The sequence below is a fragment of the Peromyscus leucopus genome, chromosome X (assembly GCF_004664715.2).
Source record: "Peromyscus leucopus breed LL Stock chromosome X, UCI_PerLeu_2.1, whole genome shotgun sequence".
Lineage (NCBI taxonomy): Eukaryota > Metazoa > Chordata > Mammalia > Rodentia > Cricetidae > Peromyscus > Peromyscus leucopus.
Window position 1 is genome coordinate 45,503,004 of NC_051083.1, and position 20,901 is coordinate 45,523,904.

Here is a 20,901-nt window from a genome sequence, read left to right on the forward strand (position 1 = left end):
AAAATCACATTTTATCATATTTACTGCATATTGTTAAACAACATGAAAGGAAAATATATACAGTACCAGAAATTCTTACTGTGATCCTCTGTCTCATTTGAGTATTTCCAAATGAAATCGATTTTAAGATACCATTAGTCTCTGTTTGTTCATACAATTAGAAAAGAATATAAAACTTAAGGATGTATTTTTTTTTTTGTAAATCAGATAGTTATAAAAGGTTTTTCTTCTTCTAAATCCTCTCTGTTCAGGGGAAGAAATCTATTTATGATGACTGGAAGATTGTATATATTTTATATTCAGTCATAATAGGAGCAACACATTATACTTAGAATGGTCTTGATGGAGTGGGTTAGCACGGTTTGAAAGCAACATATTTGTTCAAATTATTTTATAAATATTCCCTTAAACATTTATGCATATATACATGTGTTTAGAATAACATCTGTTCCTTATTTACTCTCTGCTGTGGGATGGTCTATATGTCAAAAGTTTTGCTCTGATTAGTCAATAAATAAAACACTGATTGGCCAGTAGCCAGGCAGGAAGTATAGGTGGGACTAACAGAGAGGAGAATTGAGAGAACAGGAAGGTGGAGGGAAACACTGCCAGCGGCCTCCATGACAAGTAGCATGTGAAGATGCCTGTAAGCCACGAGCCACATGGCAAGGTATAGATTTATAGAAATGGATTAATTTAAGATGTAAGAACAGTTAGCAAGAAGCCTGCCACGGCCATACAGTTTAAATAATATAAGCATCTGTGTGTTTATTTTATAAGTGGGCTGTCAGATTGCTGGGGCTTGGCAGGACCCGGAAAGAAAACTCTCCAGCTATAACTCTCCTCGAATTCCTTCACAATCCATTTTTAATATCATGTAATTGTTCTTTTGTCTTTTTGATGATGTTGCTGCATGGGGAGAGATCATGTTAAATATATATTTGACAAGACCTATATCAAAGAATTTTAGTTTTCAAGAAGTCTGTATGCTCTATTCACAGCGGCTTAATATTTGCTATCATGTCTACATGGAAATTTTGTGATGATAAGGAATTTTTATTTATTTTTTAGACATAGTCTTATGGAACACAGGTTTTTCTTGAATTCACAAAGTAGCTGAGGCTGGCTTTGAACTCATCCTTCTGCCTCCACTCTTCAAATGCTGGGATTACAATCACATTCCACCAGGCCTGGTTGATATGTACACTCAGTAATAAAGAAAAAATGTGGTTAGTAAAGGTGACAGTCTTATCTTACTCTTTCAGTTATAAATAATTATCTAGACCAATTCTTTTCACAAAACCATTGCCTTTAACATGAGTAGTTTTGACATAGAACATTACAGAAAAAAATCGCTTGGTATTTAAAAAAAATGAAATTAGAAGCCTATTAGAACCACCAGTTGATCATTAGTAAGAATTTAATGAATCTGATAATGATGCAAATCCCTATTTCTTCCTGAAACTACAAAATTGAGAGCTTATGCTTAATAATTTGATAATAAATAATATCAATAATACAAAGTGATAGGAGTACAAAAAATGATTTTTAATAACATGTCAGAATGCATCACAAATTGGGGAAATAAATTTGTATTTGAGGTAAATATTAATTTATAAACATTAATGATTAAAGGATTATATATTAATACCTTCATATAAAATGCAGTAATTCATGTATTTCTTGCCTAAGAAAAATAATTTTCTATTTATTGACCTTCAAAGCATCTTCAACAAAGGTGACTTTTTAATAAAGCAAAGACAAAACTGTATTTGATGAAATCATTCTTTTAATACACAAATAGAAAGGCATTCTAATTTCACTCTCCTCAGAATTTTCATGCTTGTACTTAATTAAGTACATTGCCATTTGGACTAAATAGTTCTTACTTCCATCACAAGATTATATACTGGGGAAATACCAATAACAGTAATGTATTCTGCAAACTTCTGTGGCCTGTCATTCCAAGCTGCAATTGCTGACCCATTCAGGGTCCATGATTGTTTGCTTCAGTCTTTGCGATCTGCTAGGAGCCCTGCTTAGTTGATTCTGTAGGCCTTGTTCTCCTGGTGTCCTCAACCCCTTTGGCTCCTGCAGTCCTTCCCATACCTCTTCTGGCAGGTTCCCTTTGCCCAGTGTTTGACTGTGGGTCTCTGCATCTGTTCCCACAAGTTGTTGGATGACGCATCTCTGAGGATACCTGAGCTAGGCACTGATCTATGAGTATAGCAGAATATTACTAGTAACCATTTCAATGAATTTTCCCAGTTATGTTTCATTCTATCTTGGGTTTCTGGGCTGTCCAGTCTCTGTTTCCTGGGTAACTAGTCAATCAATGTCAGGTGTGTTCTCCCTCTCATGGCATGGACCGCAAGTTGGACCAGTAATTGGTCGGTCACTCCCAGAAGTTCTGTACCACAATTACACCAGCACATCATGGAGGCAGGACAGAGTATAGATTGATAGTTTTGTGACAAGTTTGATATTGCAGTTCGACTGCTAGAATCCTTGCCAGGTTATAGAAGATGGCCAACTCAGACTCTGTATTCCCCATTGCTAGAATTCTTTGCTATGGTCTTTCTTGAACATTCCAGGGAATTTCTACTATACCATATTTCCACATAGTTCACCATGGCTCCCCAATTCCAGTTGTCTCACCCTCAACCCCACCTAATGCCTCATGTTCCCATCCCAACCTTCCTCCAATCCTCTCATAAAATCTATTCTATTTCTCCTTCCAAAGGAGATCCATATGTTCCCCCACTTAAGCCCTCCTTGTTACTTAGCCTCTCTGGGTCTGTGGTTTGTAGCATGATTATCCTTTACTTAACAGATAATATCCACATATAAGTGAGTACAAAACATGTTTGTCTTTCTAGATCTGGATTACTGTGATCAGGATTTTTTTCTAGTTCTATCCATTTTCCTGCAAATTTCATGATGTCATTGTTTTTAATAACCGCATAATACACTATATAAATGTACCATGCTTTCTTTGTCCATTTTTTGGTTGTGGGACAACTAGGGTGTTTCCAGTTTCTAGCCATTATGAATAAAGCCAATACAGCAAGCCTATATCCAACATCAAATTAAATGGAGAGAAAAATCAATGCAATTCTAAAACCAAAAAGAAGACAAGATATCCATTTGTCTCCATATCTATTCAATATAGTACTTGAAGTTCTAGTGGGAGTATTAAGAAAACTATAGGAGATCAAGAGGGGATACAATTTGTTAAGGAAGAAGTCAAAGTATGAATATTTGCAGATGATATGATGATATACATAAGTGACCACAAAAATATACCAGGGAACTCCTATAGCTGATACATACCTTCAGTAAAGTGGCAGGATACAAGGTTAACTAAAAAAAAAAAAACAAAAACAAAAACAAAAAAAAATCTCAATAGCCATCCTATATACAAATGGCTAACAGACTGAGAAAGAAATCAGGGAAACAACATCCTTCACAGTCACCTCAAATAATATAAAATACTTCAGTGTGTATCTAACTAAGCAACTGAAAGATTTGTATGCTTAAAAACTTCAAGTCTTTGAGAAAAGGAATTGAAGACGCTATCAGAAGATGGAAAGCTCTCCCCCAGTCATGGAATAGTAGGGTCAACATAGTAAAAATGGCTGTCCTACCAAAAGTAATCTACAAATTCAATGTAATCCCATGAAAATTTCAACACAGTTCTTTGTAGAATATGAAAGGACAATACTCAACTTTGCAAAAATAATAAAACTCAAGAAAGCTAAAATATTCCTGTATAATATAAGAATTTCTAGAGGTATGACCATTCTTAATTTCAAGTTCTGTTACAGAGCTATAGAAATAAAAACCACACAGTAGTGGCATAAAAACAGACAAGTTGATCAATGGAATTCAATTGAAGACCCAGTTGTAAATTTACACACCTATGGATACCTGATTTTTAATAAAGAAGCCCAAAATATAAAGTGTAAAAAAAAAGAAAGCATCTTCAACAAATAGTGCTTGTCAAACTGAATGGTGGCATGTAGAAAAATGCAAATAGATCAATATCTATCATCATGAACAAAATTCAAGTCTAAGTGGATCCAAGACCTCAACATAAAACCAGATACACTGAATCTAATAGAAGACAAAGTGGAGAATAGATTTGAATGCATTTGCATGGGAGACAACTTCCCAAACAGAATAACAATAGCAAAGGCACTAAGAATCAACAAGCATAAATGGAACATTATGAAACTGAAAAGCTTTTGTAAGGTAAAGGACATTGTCAATAGGACAAAACAGAAGCCTACAGAATGGGAAAAGAGTTGCACCAATTCAATATTAAAGGGGCTAATGTCCAAAAATTCATAAAGAAGTAAAAAAACTAGACATCAACAAGCCAAATAATCCAATTAAAAGAATTATCAACAGAGGAATCTCAAATGGTTGAGAAACACTTAAAGAAATGTTCAGCATACTTAGCCATCAGGGAAATGCAAATCAAAACTCTTTTGTGATACCTTCATTTACCTAACAGAATGACCATGACACAAAACACAAGTGACAGCTCATGCTGGAGAAGATGTGGATGGAGCAAGGGGGACACCCTCTGTTGCTGAGAGTGCAAACTTGTCTAGCCATATTGGAAATCAATATGGAGGGTTTTCAGAAATTTGGGAATCCATCTACCCCAAGACCCAGCAATACTACTACTCATGCACATAAACCCAATGGAGCCTCCAATCTACCACAAGGACACCACCCCACATCCCCATATCCCCCAAATCAAGGTCTCCCATGGGGAGTCAGCAGAGCCCAGCTCACTGAGCCTAGGCAGGTGCTGGCCCCTTCCCACTGCACCAAGGCTGTGCAAGGTGTCACACCACAGGCACCAGATTCCCAGAAGCCTGCCCATGCACTAGGGACAGATCCCAATCCCCCTGCCTGAGTGCAGTTCGAGCCAAACAACCGTCTTCCGTGTCCAGAGGTCCTGGTCGAGTCCCATGGGTTCCTGGGTTCCTGGGTTCCTGGGTTTCTAATAGTCTAGTCTGGCTTTGGCAATTTCTTAATAAGCATGAATAGCAATATCATCTCCAAAATACAATTGTTAGTGTCCATCAAAACAATAACTATGAGGCATTTTAGTGTCAGCTGAAGCATGAATCTAATTAATCAGTAAAAAACAGATATCGAGGGTAAAACCTGAAATCAGAAAAGCAGAGCAGCCAGCCATTAGCGAGACTTCTTACCTCCTAGGAATCCTCAGACTGAATGAATGAAATCCTGTCTCTATAAATCTTAAAACTGAATGGGGTGGGGTCCTGTCTCCACCCACTTTATATTCCTGTCTCCACCTCCCTAGTGCTGGGATTAAAGACATGAGCCTCTCATGTGCTAGGATCAAAGGCATAATCCTCCCAAGTGTTGGGATTAAAGGTGTGAGATCCCAAATGCTGGTATTAAAGGCATGAGCTATCACTGTTGGGCTCTGTTTCTCTTTTACACTGGTTCAATCTTGTATAGCTCATGGTGGCCATGAATTCCTGATCTTCCTGCTTCCTCTTCCTAAATGCTGGGATTAAAGGTGTATGCCATCACTGCCTGGCCTCTATGATTAACTAGTGGCTAGCTCCAACCTCTGATCTTCAGGTAAGCTTTATTTGTCAGAACACAAATAAAAATATCACACAAACATTCCACAGTATTTGGTATTCTTATCAAATATTTATATCCCTTTCTCACAGACAAGGACAGTGTAAAAGCATTTCCATAAGGTGGCAGTGTCTCCTGTTTTTTAAATCCTACTTCGTTGGATATAAACAAAATAAAATGAATAAAAATCAATAATGCATTAGCTTTATGAAAATAGGATTTCTTTGAAACATTGAATCTAGAATTTTTTCTACCAATAGAGCACAGAATAAAATAAGTGCATAGAAGCAAGATATAAAGTTTTTATTTTTTGTCTGTGGTATAGAAATAAAGTTCTTGCAGTCTAAAGGGTAGATGTTTATACTTCCCTTGGAGAAAAAAAGTAGAAATGAAACTATCTTAAAATATTCAATCTGAGCCAGTGAGATGGATCAGCTGGAAAAGGAACTTGCTGCCAAGCCTGATGATTTGAGTTCAATGCCTGGAACCCTACATTGTATGAGAAAATCAACTCCTATAAGTTGTGCTCTGAATCCTACCCATGCTCTATGGCAGAGGAAAGCCCATACACATGTGTGTCCTCGTGAACACATACATGCACACACACACACACACACACACACACACACACACGCACATGTACTTACACATACACACTCAACCCACTACCACTGCCACCACCAACCAGTAAATAATGTATGGGAAAGAATAAAACAATGAAACTACTGGCTGGTGAGATTGCCCAGGCATTGAAGCACATGTCTCACAAGAATGAAGACTTGAGTTGAATTCATAGAAGCTATGTAAAATTACTGGGTGTGGTGGCCCATACTTATAGCCCCATGTTGGACAAATAGAGACAGGAATATCTCTGGGAAAAATGGTGATGTTGCTAGCTTGATTGGTGACCCACAGACAAATTACAGACTCTGTTCCAAAGTAGGTAGTGTTCCTTAAGATAACACTTAAGGCTGTCTTCTTTTGTCTACACACAAGCATATATATGTATATAAACACACACACAGAGAAACTGTCTCCTACTTAAGTACCCACAACACACATGAACATGTATTTACACGGATGTATATTAAAAGTTTGAATTTGCATCCAAGAATTAAACTATATATATATATATATATATATATATATATTAAACCAAACTATTATTATATTATATATTATACTATTAAACTATATTAAAATAATGTGTTATTAAATTAAAATATATATTATATATATAAAATTTGTTCATGAAGGAACAAATCAATTTATTGAATATTTGAAATTTGTATTGGCATTTGTATTGCAACATGTGAAACACTTTAGACATAATTTTATCTTTGATTTTTTATGCTAATAGTTATTACACACACACACACACACACACACACACACACACACACACACACACACGTATCCAGAGCCTGAAGCATAAATATACATTCATATTGTGTTTGCATTTTCTTATACAATTTCATAAAGGTTAAGACTAATTTTAAGTCTATTTTCAGATAGCATATTAATAAAACCAAATCTTGACTTAAGCATGGTGGCACATGCCTTTAATTCCAGTACTTTGGAGGTAGAGGCAGGTGGATCTCTTCGTAGCCACTCCGGTCTCAGGACAGCAGGAAGATACAAAGAAACCCTGTCTCAAAAACAAAACAAAACAAAATAAATAAATACACCTTTCTATGGTTTTCTTTGCCAACAAAGTAGTAATATAAGAAATTTTGTCATGTAGTCCTAAATACAGTTTTTATTAAGCCATTTTTGAAGACAAATACTGTATATATAGGAAACATTTCAAATTAACATGATACTGACTTAAACTTCTACTGAGTTTTTCCTTCACAATATTCCATAGTGCTATTTGGAATGTATACTTGTTAATGTTCTAGCATTTCAACCATGAGAGAAAATGTGCATATATACAAGAGCAGTTTTCAAATTTATGAGAGTGAAATTTGGGATTTTAAAATTATTTTGCCCTCTTTTGATAGAAATTCTGTTTATGGGAAAGGTTATGGTTGGTGGTGTTCTATGCAAAAGTAATTTGAAAATGTTTTAAAGATGAAATTGATAATTCTATATATTACACAAATATTTTTGCCTCTGTATATAAATATTATTTCTGCTTTCTTGATATCCTCTTATGCAAGAGAAAGGCTCATGTGTATTTTGAACCACGTAAACCTGTTTATTCATGTCTTTGTCAAATGACTATAGATTTTTCCTATGACAAATAGGTCTTATCTTCTATTTGTCTTCTATTAGCCTAATTATTCCAAACTTTGGCCATAAATAGTATCTTTATTTTACTTAGAAGCAAATTCACATAGTTTTCTGTTATCGTGCTATCATTACAGCAGACAAAGGCGCTATATTTTGGCTAAGCATTTTAGTTAGTAAAGACTTTTTATTTACTATTAATGTTCTGACTATGATTTTTCTAAAATAAGATGGAAAACAGCATGTAAGAAAATAGTTATTTTACAGTGACTGAAATATAAAACTTCCAATAAAGGGACTGTAAATAAACTTGACTTATAAAGTAAGCCAAATTCAATATATTATTATTATATTTAGGTAACAGAGAGAAAGCAACAGTTGGAGAAATGCTTAAAATTGTCCCGTAAGATGAGAAAGGAAATGAATGTGTTAACAGAATGGCTGGCAGCAACAGATATGGAATTGACAAAGAGATCAGCAGTTGAAGGAATGCCAAGTAATTTGGATGCTGAGATTGCCTGGGGAAAGGTAAATTCTATATTACTGAACGTTATTTTTAACATATATGAAAACATATAGTAAATGATTTTATAACCAAATAGTAATGCTTAATACTAATAGAATTATTAATATTACCTTGCTTCATTTTTACTTTTCTCAAAATTTACTCAGGGTCTAACTGTATATTTCAAGACAGATAAATCAAATGATAAATCATATGAAGAATCTTTCCAAAGCATACATTGAATATATATGTTTTGAGTAAATCCCTTACAATGTGTACATTATTATGATTAAAAACACAGAGTTGGTATTCTAAATGAATCACATGTATGTAACGGTTGAAATCTATCATTCACAGAGATTAAGTTGTATGTTTTATTAGTTTATCTCAAACTACAGTGCTTAGCTGGAACATACAATGAGGATGCAACAAGATACAGTAACTGTGGACAATTCAGAATATTACCAAGGTCATAATCATAAAGAATCTAAAGGGATCTCAGAAGGTTCTATCATTTCTGTCACCAAAGGGCACTTGGCCTACTTTCATTCTAGCTGGGAAATTCTTGTCATTTCTCTTGACAGCCAGAGAGACATTTATTGCTGCTTAGAATTTAAGGTCAAACATTCATAGCTTAATATTTTTCTAGGTGATTAATTACTACAGTACTTGAAATTGTCCTAATAAAAAGGAAGTAGCTGATGTAGCTGGTATTAATAGCATATGCTCATCTCAGATTTTGCCAAGGCATTTGGGCCGTTTACAAAGCATACTCAGTCTCTTTTCTTTAATAAGTATTTGACTGAGTTAATTATCTATCTAAGATATTTGTACTTATTTTTAATTTAGTGAGGCTAAATATTTCTAAATTTGAAAAAAGTATAATATGCAAAAACTTATGATATTATGTTGCCACACTTAATATCATCTCTCTTTGTGAAAATTTAGAGAATGTGTAATTATAAAATTTTGAGAAAAATAGTGGTGGATTCCATTCCATTTCTCTCGACTAAGAATGGTTTGTTAGAGTTACAGCTCTTATTTTATGATCATATAGTATGTGAAATTATTATGATAAGGAAATCCAGAAAATATAGACTAAAAATTGAACTAGCCTCATTTCTCCCTTACCATTCTATCATATAATGACATTTTATAGTTTGTTTCAATTAAATCAATAATTATATGCTTAGGTACAATCTAGGCTACTATAAAAATCGGCCAAGATGCAATGTTTCAGAGAAGATAAAGATGAGGTTTTATCTCAAAAAAGGTCACCAGTTCAGGGTAAAGGAAGTATTGTTGGTATAAGAAGTCATCCAGAGGCCTTGGGTCATCTTTGCTCTATCTCTTCAAAATTTTTGGTTGTTTCTATTCTTATCATAAAACTTGCTCACTACTGCTAAGTTTTCAATTTCACCCACAACAAGGAAGATAATGAAATGGAGAACACTAGTTCTCTCTCAATGATGAATGGTAAGAGCTCCATGCATTATTCTTGTTCTTATTTCATTTGCCAGACTAATATAGCCTGATCTATTTACCAGAGTTGGTAACAAAATATGGACATTAGATAAGCAATGTTGCACCCTGTTTAAATGACCTTGAAATGAAATGAATACAGAAAGAATGCATTTTGAGAGATGACTATCTTGGCTAATGCAGTATCTTACTGGCATTTTACTTCAATAACTAAAGAATGAGAAAAAAAAAGGTCCACATAACCTGCAAACCTATAAAACATTATCTATCAGTGCCTAACAGCTTCTATTATGAGTCTCCATAAAACAGTCCAAATCAAATATATATAAACAACAGGGTGCAGTTTTTAATTTTTTTTTATTTTATAATCTGATCAGTTTCCCCTTCCTCATACCCTCCCATCCTTTCTCCCATCCCATTCCATCTCCTCCCTCCAGTCACTCCTCTTCTGTTTCTGTTAAGAAATTGACAGGTTAGTTGATTCTATTCAAACTAAATTTTTTTACTCTTTTCTATATGAAATATCATAAAGTGTACAAGTTACCTTTAAGGTATTCATGAATACTATCCAGAATTGATTTTCTGTAATCACTTATTATCACAGATATATCTTTATTGCTGCTTTCAAAATGATCAGTTTCAATCAATGGCCAGGATTTCCTTAGGAGACTATACAAAGCAGGAACTTAAAATGTGGAACTTACTTTCCATAGTTCTGGAGACTGAATGGTCCAAGATCAGTAGCCAAGAAAGTTGTTAGTAGTTGTACTTCTTGATCTTCACATTAGTGTCATCTATGGACATATCTGAAAACCAAATTAATCTTCTTATAATGACACTAGTCACATAGATTCATTATCACTATGATATTATAACAGTTGCCTCAGTAAACTTTCTATTGCTGTAGAGTCATACTCTGAAGTACTGGCATTTGGAACTTCATCATGTGACTTATGGGAGAATGTAAAACAGACTCTGACAAGGGAGAAGCCTTAAATGTAGATGATTTCCATAACTATACATAAAGAACAAGATCTAGACATGAAAGTAATTTGAAACTCAACTAGTTGCATTTTATAAGCAAGAGGTAATTTAAAGTTATAACAAATATATTCTAGAATCCTCATAAAGATTTTTCCTCGGTTTTCTAAAGAAGTATAATTTGCATTAACTTCACAAACAAACAAAAATCAAAACAAACAAAACACATTAAAATTCCATATCACAATACCTTTTGGTAAGTTCTCAAAGTTACAGGAGGTTTGAATAATTTGGAGTTATGGCTCCAGACTGAGTCTTCATGCCATCTCCTTAGTTCATTCACAGTTAATGTACTTTCTTGTCAGAAATTGTACTAGACAAAGCTGAGGTACCTATTGATATAACAAAGCTGCTGGGTCCCCAGCATCCCTCAGTCGTTCCTAGTTACAGCATCCTGGCTGGCATACCCCAACCCCTACCCTGAAGTCTCCAGCTTAGGGACTAAGCTGGGCTGGGCTGCCCTTCCCAACAGCTCCTCTGTTTCTATATAACCCGGTTTGACTACATTGGCTATGTGGTCCTTTTGCCTTTTTGGTCTCTTGGCCTACTGGCCTCTTGGTCTTCTGACATTCCCCCTCTCCTCCTGCCACTCCTCACATTGCTTGGTCTAGTTTGCCAGGCATGTTCACTCAGAACTCTCCCAGATGTCTCTACCTCTGCTTCTTTTCTTCCTTTTATCTATAATAATAACTTCAACCCCTTAGAAGCATTTATGTCTTCCTTTTATTTTTTGAATTCACTCTTCTATAGTCAACATGGTCTTCTATATGCTGTAGCTTTAAACACATGATCCTTCTGCCTTAGCCTCCCAAATGCTGGGGTTACAGGTAAACAGCACTTTGCTCAATCATCAAATAACATTTTAATGCTTTAAAAAACAAATCTGATTAGTTGTATATAAGAAAATCAATTCTAAGTATCTCATTAATGAACAAATTTACTTAGCATTAGCTGAGACACATGAAAGTAAATATTTGTGTGATTAAATAGGCATTTACTCATGAATATAATTTTTAGAAAGTAGCAGCTCTAGCAAAGTTTATTTTATGTAATTTTCTGATTTAACCACTAAAAGATTTTATTTATTCTAATTTAGTGTAATTATTGAAAATATCTGAGTCATTTTAAAAAGCTCCCAAAACTCATAGTGCCATCTAAAACCTAGGAGTTAAGCATGATTCCCTAAAGTATCCTTGTCCTATGCTATTTTGGTTCCATTAGTTTCTTTGTAATGTACATTTACATCGTTTTATAGAAAGAGTTCTCTGACAGAATCAATAAGAGAAAACATTGAATTATATTTAGCATATTAAATAATGAAAAATAACTGATGTCAGTATAAACTGATACTGACAACACTGTAGATATGAGAAAGAGAACAGCCAGAAACATGCAGAAGAGTCCAGAGCATGGACAGAAAGTATTAGATTGAACATGGCCAACAGACTGTTCCTGAGAGATAGAATGAGGGGAGAAAGAGAGAGACTAAGAGGAAGACAAAGAGGATGCAACAAAAAAAGATGAAGACTGGACAAAAGAGAGAGGCATAAAACAGGAAGAGAAAAGAGGAAGCATAACTAATATAGCAGTGATATGAAGAAGAAGGAGTAGCTGGGAGATAGAAGCTCTTGAGCTACATTTAGGATAGTGGGGGAGGAGAGAGAAGAAGAGCTGAAAGGAGCCAGGATACTAGTGTGGATAATAAAATGTATAAGAGTTATTTGTGATACAGAAAGAGCCTAGGCCAGCATGCTCTTTGGTATGCTAATAGTCACTACAGATAGCCATTTGTCCCTTCTGCTAGTGATAAGATAAATGGCCCCTTTTGGTAGTGGTGATGGGGGTGGGGTGGGGACACACCTGCAAGTCTAACTGCCACAAGAATTTGGGGAAATGGAGTTACTTTTGGCCCTGGAAGTGTTTACATAGCTACCCATGGAACAACTTATTTTACTTTTCACTTTTATTTCAGGGGTAAGTATTTACAAAATTCAACATTGTAGCTAGAGTTTTCCTGCCTTGCCCACAGTCAGGACAAATCTCTGTCACCCGCCAGTCCCACAGCCACTCAGACCCAACCAAGTAAACACAGAGACTTACATTGCTTACAAACTGTATGGCTGTGGCAGGCTTCTTGCTAACTGTTCTTATAGCTTAAATTAATCCATTTTTATTAATATATACATTGCCACATGGCTCGTAGTTTACCAGCATCTTCACATGCTGCTTGTCATGGCGGCAGCTGGCAGCGTCTTTCTCTGCCTTCCTGTTCCTCAATTCTCCTCTCTGTTAGTCCCGCCTATACTTCCTGCCTGGCCACTGGCCAATCAGTATTTTATTTATTGACCAATCAGAGCAATTTAACATATAAGGACACAGCACAACATAAAGGACAATTATTAGTTTCCTAAATTACCTTTTTCTTGCCACTTCAATTATAAAATGTAATGCTTATTACTACTCAATAAAATCTCATCTCAAAATGTCTTTCTGTTTGACAATGTTTTCTTAGCTACATGTAGAAACTACCTGGGGAAGTTGCAATATATACAAATGAGTGGACTCCTTCTTGGAGTCTTTCATTTAATTGGTCTGCCCAAATGTAGCTAGCACCATAATATTCTGCACTGTTGAGCACCACTGGAAAATATCACTTATATAAGATACATGATTTTCAAGCAGTCTGATGAGATATTTATCCAAATCTTTTAATTATGTTCTTTTTTTAAAAAAAAAAAACATCTCTTTCATTGTTTAAAGAAATCTAATTTTTTTTCCTAGTTTGTAGGAATAATTCACTCATCTTATGACCCTCTTAAATACAATAGTATGAGAACTATTTCTTATTTCTAAAATCTGTTACACTATCATTCTGATGAAAAATTACATATCTTTTTTAAAAGAGAGCATAGTAATTTATCTGTGAAGTGAAATATCACTAGCAGATCATTAACTTGGTACAATGAATGCACCAAACAGCTGTTACTTAGAAAATAGGACATCTGTTAAATGCCATTGAAGTCACTATTCACTGTCACTAGAGTTATGGCTATAATTTCTGTTCTGCACATTCTGTGTTCATGAAAATCTTTAATAGATGATCATGATTAATAAAATCTCAATACACATTGCTATAAAATCCAATATTTAATGTTTATATTATTCCTTAATTTATCATTATACTATTCTGTTGCACAGTCTAAAAGTAAAATATATCCTACAATTTAAGCCATGATAATATGCAAGGTCTCAAAAAAGTAATCAATAGAAAGTTCCATCATGTGTAAAGCATATTAGACTGTATTATGCACTCTTGAGGAGCACAGCACACCTATACAATTAATTTAAAGTTAAATATAGATTTCCATATAAAATTAAAATTTAAAAATCCCAATGCAATAAATTTCCATCTTTTAATTTTGTTTCAATTGCCCAGTTTCTCATGATCAGAAATGCTAGGATAGTTACACATACACTTGTATTGCCCAACATTTTAAGATATCTTTTATAAGCCTATTAAGCAATCCATCATCTATATTTTAGTGCATAAGATATAAATAATGCCTAAAATAAAGTTACTACAATATCCTAATAAAGAAAATTATAATATAATAAATGCCTGTAAAGTACATATTTGCATAAATGTGTGGTTAGGTAAAGATATAAACTGTAAGTAGACTGCCCTTAAGAAACTATTTTAAAAGGATTGAATGACTGCACTGTGCCATTATATATAGCTAGTCTTTGTCCCTTCTTATTCTATCCTCTCATAGCCCTAGTAATAACTAAAGCCCTTATGCTTTTGATCTCATCTTCATCCCCTGTTCCTTCATCCTCTATCTTTCCTTCTTCTTCTCCTCTCCTGACCTGATTCAAATCCACTTACAGTCTTCAGAAACTTTTTCTTGCTTGAGCCATACTCTACAAAAACTCTGCCTTCTCCCCACATCTCTGGCCACAGGACTCTTTTCTCACCAGGAATTCTGCTCCAGTCCTTGTTGTGCAAAAAGCCCTATTGTCCTGAGTTAATCACTCTTCAATGCTACTAGACCTGAAAGAAAGAGATGGTCTGAGTTTTACTTGCACAAGAAACAAAGCTATGCATGTACAGTCTGCCTGTCTCCTAGGCTCTGTAGTAGATCAGCAATAGGTCAGAGCTGTTTCTTCTGTTTGCCATAATGCCTATTAATATGTGAGCACACAAGAATTTCATAGCAGAAGATAGGTGATATATATTAAGCATGAATAACACCAAATATTCCATGATAAATGGCTGTTCTCTTGAAGTACTCCTTGGTCAATCAAGGCATACCTTATTATATACAGCTGAATCTCTATAATATATTCTTGCAGCTTACTGCACTCATGCTAAACATTTTGTGCTGCACCATGAACGCATTGCTATCACCTATGCAGTTCTAATTTCACTGTTCTAATGTCTCCAAAAGTATATACAATTACCATAGATGTCAAAATATTACATAGTAAATATAATTTTACATTTTCCTCACTTTAAAATCAATATAAGGAGCTTACACATTACAATTTGAGGGAAAAGCAAGCAAACCAACAAAAAACCCTAAGTATAATTGAGTATAAAAGCAGGAATAATCTTTTCATCTGTATCATTTTATCTTTTATACCTAGAACAACAATAGTCAACTTGTATGTTTTTAAAGTATATATTTTAGCCACTAGTATACAGATTTTTTAAAAGAGTTGAAATCTAGTCCATATATATTCATTTATAAATGAGCTATGTCTGCCCAAACCTGCTACTTTCATATTCCAAAAGATATTTAATAGTATTATATGTGGCAATTCTACAGTAGTATCTGGAGTATAAGAGGAATACAATAAACACTCATGATTGATATCTGAACAAATGGATTTTGTGAAATGCTAGTCTCACTCATGTACAAGAAATAGTACCTACAGTATAAGTAATCATTTCTGTCATAGCAGCAAGATTAATCAGGCACAAGTTACCTCAGTACCAGTATTTTAATGTTAAAATGGGAAGAAAAACACAAATATAAAAATTCATAGATGAAAATGATTATTTGTTACAAAATTAGTTGTTCAATCAGTGTTTTAAAACATATTTATTTATTCTTTCTGTTGATTTGATGTCCAAGAAAGAATCAAAAAATAAAACTGAATGAAATTAAGGACATAAATGTGCCTAGGTGTGGTTGAGGGGTATTTTATTATAAATGAGGTAGAGGACATCTAGAGGCCAACAGAATAGACTGCACCATGAAGGAAAAGAAGAGGGGGATGTAGACGGAATTCTAAATAGTCTTATTAAATAAGAAACACTGAGCCAAATACAGAGTTAAATGCGTAAGCGATCAGAGAAGTAGCAAATAGCCTTTAGCTTGCTGTCTTTCCCCTCAGAGAGAGCTTCTAATGTCTAACTTCTCTCTCTCTCTCTCTCTCTCTTCTCTCTCTCTCTCTCTCTCTCTCTCTCTCTCTCTCTCTCTGTCTCTACCCCTCTCTCTCTCTCTTTGGTTTTTTGAGACAGAGTTTCTCTGTGTAGCTTTGTGCCTTTCCTGGAACTCACTCTGTAGCCCCGGCTGGCCTCGAACTCAGAGATCTGCCTGTCTCTGCCTCCCAAGTGCTGGGATTAAAGGCGTGTGCCACCACTGCCTGCCTAACTTGTCTTTTAATTGCCTTTCTGTTCTGTCTTCTCATTGGCTCTAAACCCAACCACATGACTTCCTTGTCACTGCCTGTCTATACAGACCTCCAGGTCTCTATGGTTCATACTGGGATTAAAAATTTGTGTCACCACTTAGCTGTGTCCTTGAACACACAGAGACTCTGCCTGCCATGTGATTGGATTAAGGGTGTGTGCCACCACCACTGGACTTCTGCTAAATGGCTCCTTTTAGCTCTGATTCCCAGGCAACTTCATTAGTAACATACAAATAAAATCACATTTCAGCACAAATAAAATGTCACCATGGGGGACAGTAAGAGAGGAAGAAAAGAGAGAGGAGGGCAAAGAGAACCAAGAGTGGACTGTGAACCAAGAGAGAAGTAGTCAAAATCACTGAGGTTATATAGCAAAGAGAATGTAGGGAAAAGGAAGGAAAGCATAGAGGCTAGAAATGATTAGGGTAGGGGGTAGGTGTGGGAAGTGATGAAGAGCCAGGACTCTGTAATTAGTACTGACAGAGAGCCTGGTGAACAGTGTCTGATTTGATATGTTAATAGGCGCTACAGTTAGCCATTTGTCTGGATTTCTTTGAGACCTATCAAAAGCTGTAGTAAAGGACCAAGAGTGATAGTGTGGAGAAAGATCACTATAAGGAATTCTAGTGTATTACATAGACAGAAAGTACATTCAGAGAACAGCTAGGAGTGAGAAATCTCCTGTCTGATAGAGATATCTTCTTTACATAGAACACTTCTATTGTTGTTCTTGCATAATTTTTTTATTCTACTTGTGAACTTATGCTGATTTATTATTACTATTCCTCAGCAATTTTGTCTTGTTTTGACATTGGATTTGGTTATTAAGACATTGGCTTCATTTTAAATGACTTTTCTTCTTTGTATGTTTTGTGTGTGAATATATTGCTGTAGAAAAATAATAAAATCATAGTTGTTTAATCTTCTAAAAATAAGTATTTATTTGTAGATGAGTCTTAAATTGTCTGCCACTAGCTAATGCATGATCAAATTAATAAACATACAAAATTAAATTAAAAGTCTGTAGGTTTAGTTATTAAACATGCATAATTATGAGTAATAAATCAATCACATTTGTATAACAATATACATCCTATATACCCAGCAATGAAATTACAATATATACAGGAAGAGTTCATGGTTCATAAACACGTGGTTGTAGGTTTATGACCCTACATAATCTTTGCATAGCAATCAAACTCACAACCCTTTCATGAACTTTAATGGTATATATGGTGTTTTACTTGAAGCTTAATGTTAATTTTTCCTACAGGCTACTCAGAAAGAGATTGAAAAGCAGAAGGCTCACTTGAAGAGTGTCACAGAACTAGGCGAGGCTTTGAAAACGGTGTTGGGCAAGAAGGAAACTTTGGTGGAAGACAAACTGAGTCTTCTGAATAGTAACTGGATAGCTGTCACCTCCAGAGCAGAAGAATGGCTAAATCTTTTGTTGGTAAGCAAAGAGGCAGAAGCCTTTTCCACTCCTCTTTGTCAACAAGCAAACAAAACAACAGCAACAAAAAAAAAAAAAAAAAAAAAAAAAAAAAAAAAAAAAAACATCAAAAAAAGAAAATAATTCAGGAATGATATTTGTATTTGCTAATTCAAGTACACTCTATACATACTGATATACTAGAATATAATTCTAAGATATTTGTCTATACTTAACACTGTTTTCTATTTTTGATATGTTACTTAAAGGAAATTTAAATATTACAGTTTTTTCTTTTTATAAAATAGAACAAATGTTTTAAGAATTTTGTCTAACCAATAACATGATATGTTTCTATACAATTCAGGAATACCAGAAACACATGGAAACCTTTGATCAGAATGTACAACACATCACAAAGTGGATCATTCACACAGATGAACTTTTGGATGAATCTGAAAAAAAGAAGCCACAACAAAAGGAAGACATTCTTAAGGTAGCAAATAAAATATTATGAGAAGTAGTTTGCAAACTGCACAAGTTATGACAATCATGTTTAAAGTACGAAATACCAAAGACTAATAAAAAAGCATAGCCCCCTCTATTTCTTTCCTTTCTGTGTTGCTTCCTTCTTTTGATCATTCATCTTTTTCTTTCCCATTTTGCTATCTCCATTTCTTATATATTTTCCTCCTTTTATAAGAAGTAATGACATTGTAGAGTTCTATAATTTGGATATTTGACCAAGTTCATATCTGACCTTTGTATACTCAATCTCAGCTCACAAAGGATTAAAAGGATTTATTTTTCTGTCATACTTTAAAATCATTCTTATTTTAATGTCAGTATTCTTGCGTGTTTCATGAACAATTTCTTATCCATCTATATATCCCACATTAAATACTAATTTTTTATCTACTAGTGCCAAATACCAACCTTAGAGTAGATTCAGTATCTCTGATCTAAAAATCACTAAGTTCAGAGTGCTCAAAACTCTGAGAGTTTTAAATACTTATATCATTCCACAGTAGAATATACCATGCCATGCAACATTGTTTCATGTACAAAAATTTCTAAAATATTACACAGAATTAACTTTAAGCTAAATGCATAGTTGCTTATGAAATATAAATTATGTTTTGTTTGTTCTTTGGCCAATCATTAAGATAGCACATTGTACATGTTCATATATTCTAAAATCTAAAGTATAAAGTACTTTCTAAAGCATTTTGAATAAGGAATATTCAACATGGCATTGTTCATTATCATCAACTTATATAAACCAAGTTTTATATAATACACATATAAATAGACACAACATCTTACACTAAGATATCTCATATTTAAACTTATTATCCAGTCATCCTATGTTCTATGTCACAAGATTAGCTGAAACTTTGCTTTAAAACATGATTTATACAAGATATATGAAGTAAAAATATATCTTCTTAACACTTTATTTCTAATTGATGTTATTTTCTTTCTCAATCAATTTAAAAGACTTGATTTTTTTACAGAACTTATTTAAATTAATAATTGACTATGTTTTTGGTTGAAGTTTTTTATTTATTTATTTATTTTATTTATTTATTTATTTATTTATTTATTTATTTATTTATTTATTTATGCTTGTCCTGGATCTCATTCTGTAGACCAGGCTGGCCTCGAACTCACAGAGATCAGCCTGCCTCTGCCCCCTGAGCACTGGGATTAAAGGCATGAGCCACCGCTGCCATGTGTGAAGTTTTAATTAATGTGTGATTATTATTACTGCTTAAAAATTTAACTATTATTATCATTTCTGTCTTTATTTTGGTTATTCATTTTATTTTTATTTTTAAACTATGGCCATGGCAGGCTTCTTCTTCTTCTTCTTCTATTTTTTTTTTTTGTTTGTTTTTTGAGACAGGGTTTCTCTGTGTAGTTTTGGTGCCTCTGCTGGATCTCACTCTGTAGGTTATTCATTTCCGAAGCAGGATCTTCCTAAATTATTCAAGCTGGTAACTTGAAGTCATTATGTAACACATATTATCTTCTAATTTACAAACTTCCTATCAGTCTTTCAAGACTGTTGGGTTCATAGCTGTACACCACCATAATCAGCTTATTTTCTGTTTTTGTGCCATGGAATTTGTCTTTTTTAATAAAGTACTAAAGACATTCTAGGATCTCTCAAACATATTTACCTCATTGTCTGGATTGTATCTTGATATGGATTTAAGTTATACTCTGTAGTTTTAATTCATAATTGATTATAATGAAAGTAAAGTTCATGTAAAAGTTTTGATATAATATAAACTGGATATTTGACATATGGGCCCTTTGGCTGCTTGGATTATATGCAGTACTCTTCCTTTTATAAACAATGCAGGATATTTATGCATGCTCTAGAGAATCAACCTTTTCCATGATATTTAAGAAAGAAAGAAGATCTCAGAAGTATCAGAAAACTATATAAACACGTGCATTGTGTATTTTCCCTGCTGAGCATAATTCAGTGGTGCCATAACTATTAATTTGAGTAAGGATAATAGAAAATAAGACTAAATGAATAATAATAAGCTTGTTCCCAGACAATAACTAGAAGCCAGGACATTTCCCATTATCCTTCCTTAGACCAAGTAGACAGATTAAATATATATATAAACTTAAGAATACTAGGGTAGTATTTTTTCTACTACAAAGATTCATTCTATGGTCACTCTTATTGAAATTGGTTTTATTATTTCACTCTGTTCTTCTGCATGTATGCCCACTTTTCTCCTTGTCATGTCTTCCCCTCCCTTTTCTCCTCTGCCCCTCCCTCCATTTCTCTCTCTATTCCTCTGTGTCTGCTCCAACTTTGATTACTAACTTAAAGCCCTGTTTCTTGCTC

The 20,901-nt window shown here is 34.2% G+C and overlaps 1 protein-coding gene across 8 annotated transcripts in view; it reads left to right on the forward strand.

Annotated features, from left to right (window-relative positions):
* Positions 1 to 20,901, forward strand: part of Dmd (dystrophin) — a 2,209,767-nt gene that overhangs the window by 970,281 nt on the left and 1,218,585 nt on the right. For all 8 annotated transcript variants that reach the window (XM_028881805.2, XM_037198928.1, XM_037198927.1 and 5 more), the window contains exons 34-36: positions 8,224 to 8,394; positions 17,868 to 18,047; positions 18,394 to 18,522. In XM_028881805.2, the coding sequence (XP_028737638.1) occupies positions 8,224 to 8,394; positions 17,868 to 18,047; positions 18,394 to 18,522 (480 nt within the window). The remainder of the gene's footprint in view (positions 1 to 8,223; positions 8,395 to 17,867; positions 18,048 to 18,393; positions 18,523 to 20,901) is intronic.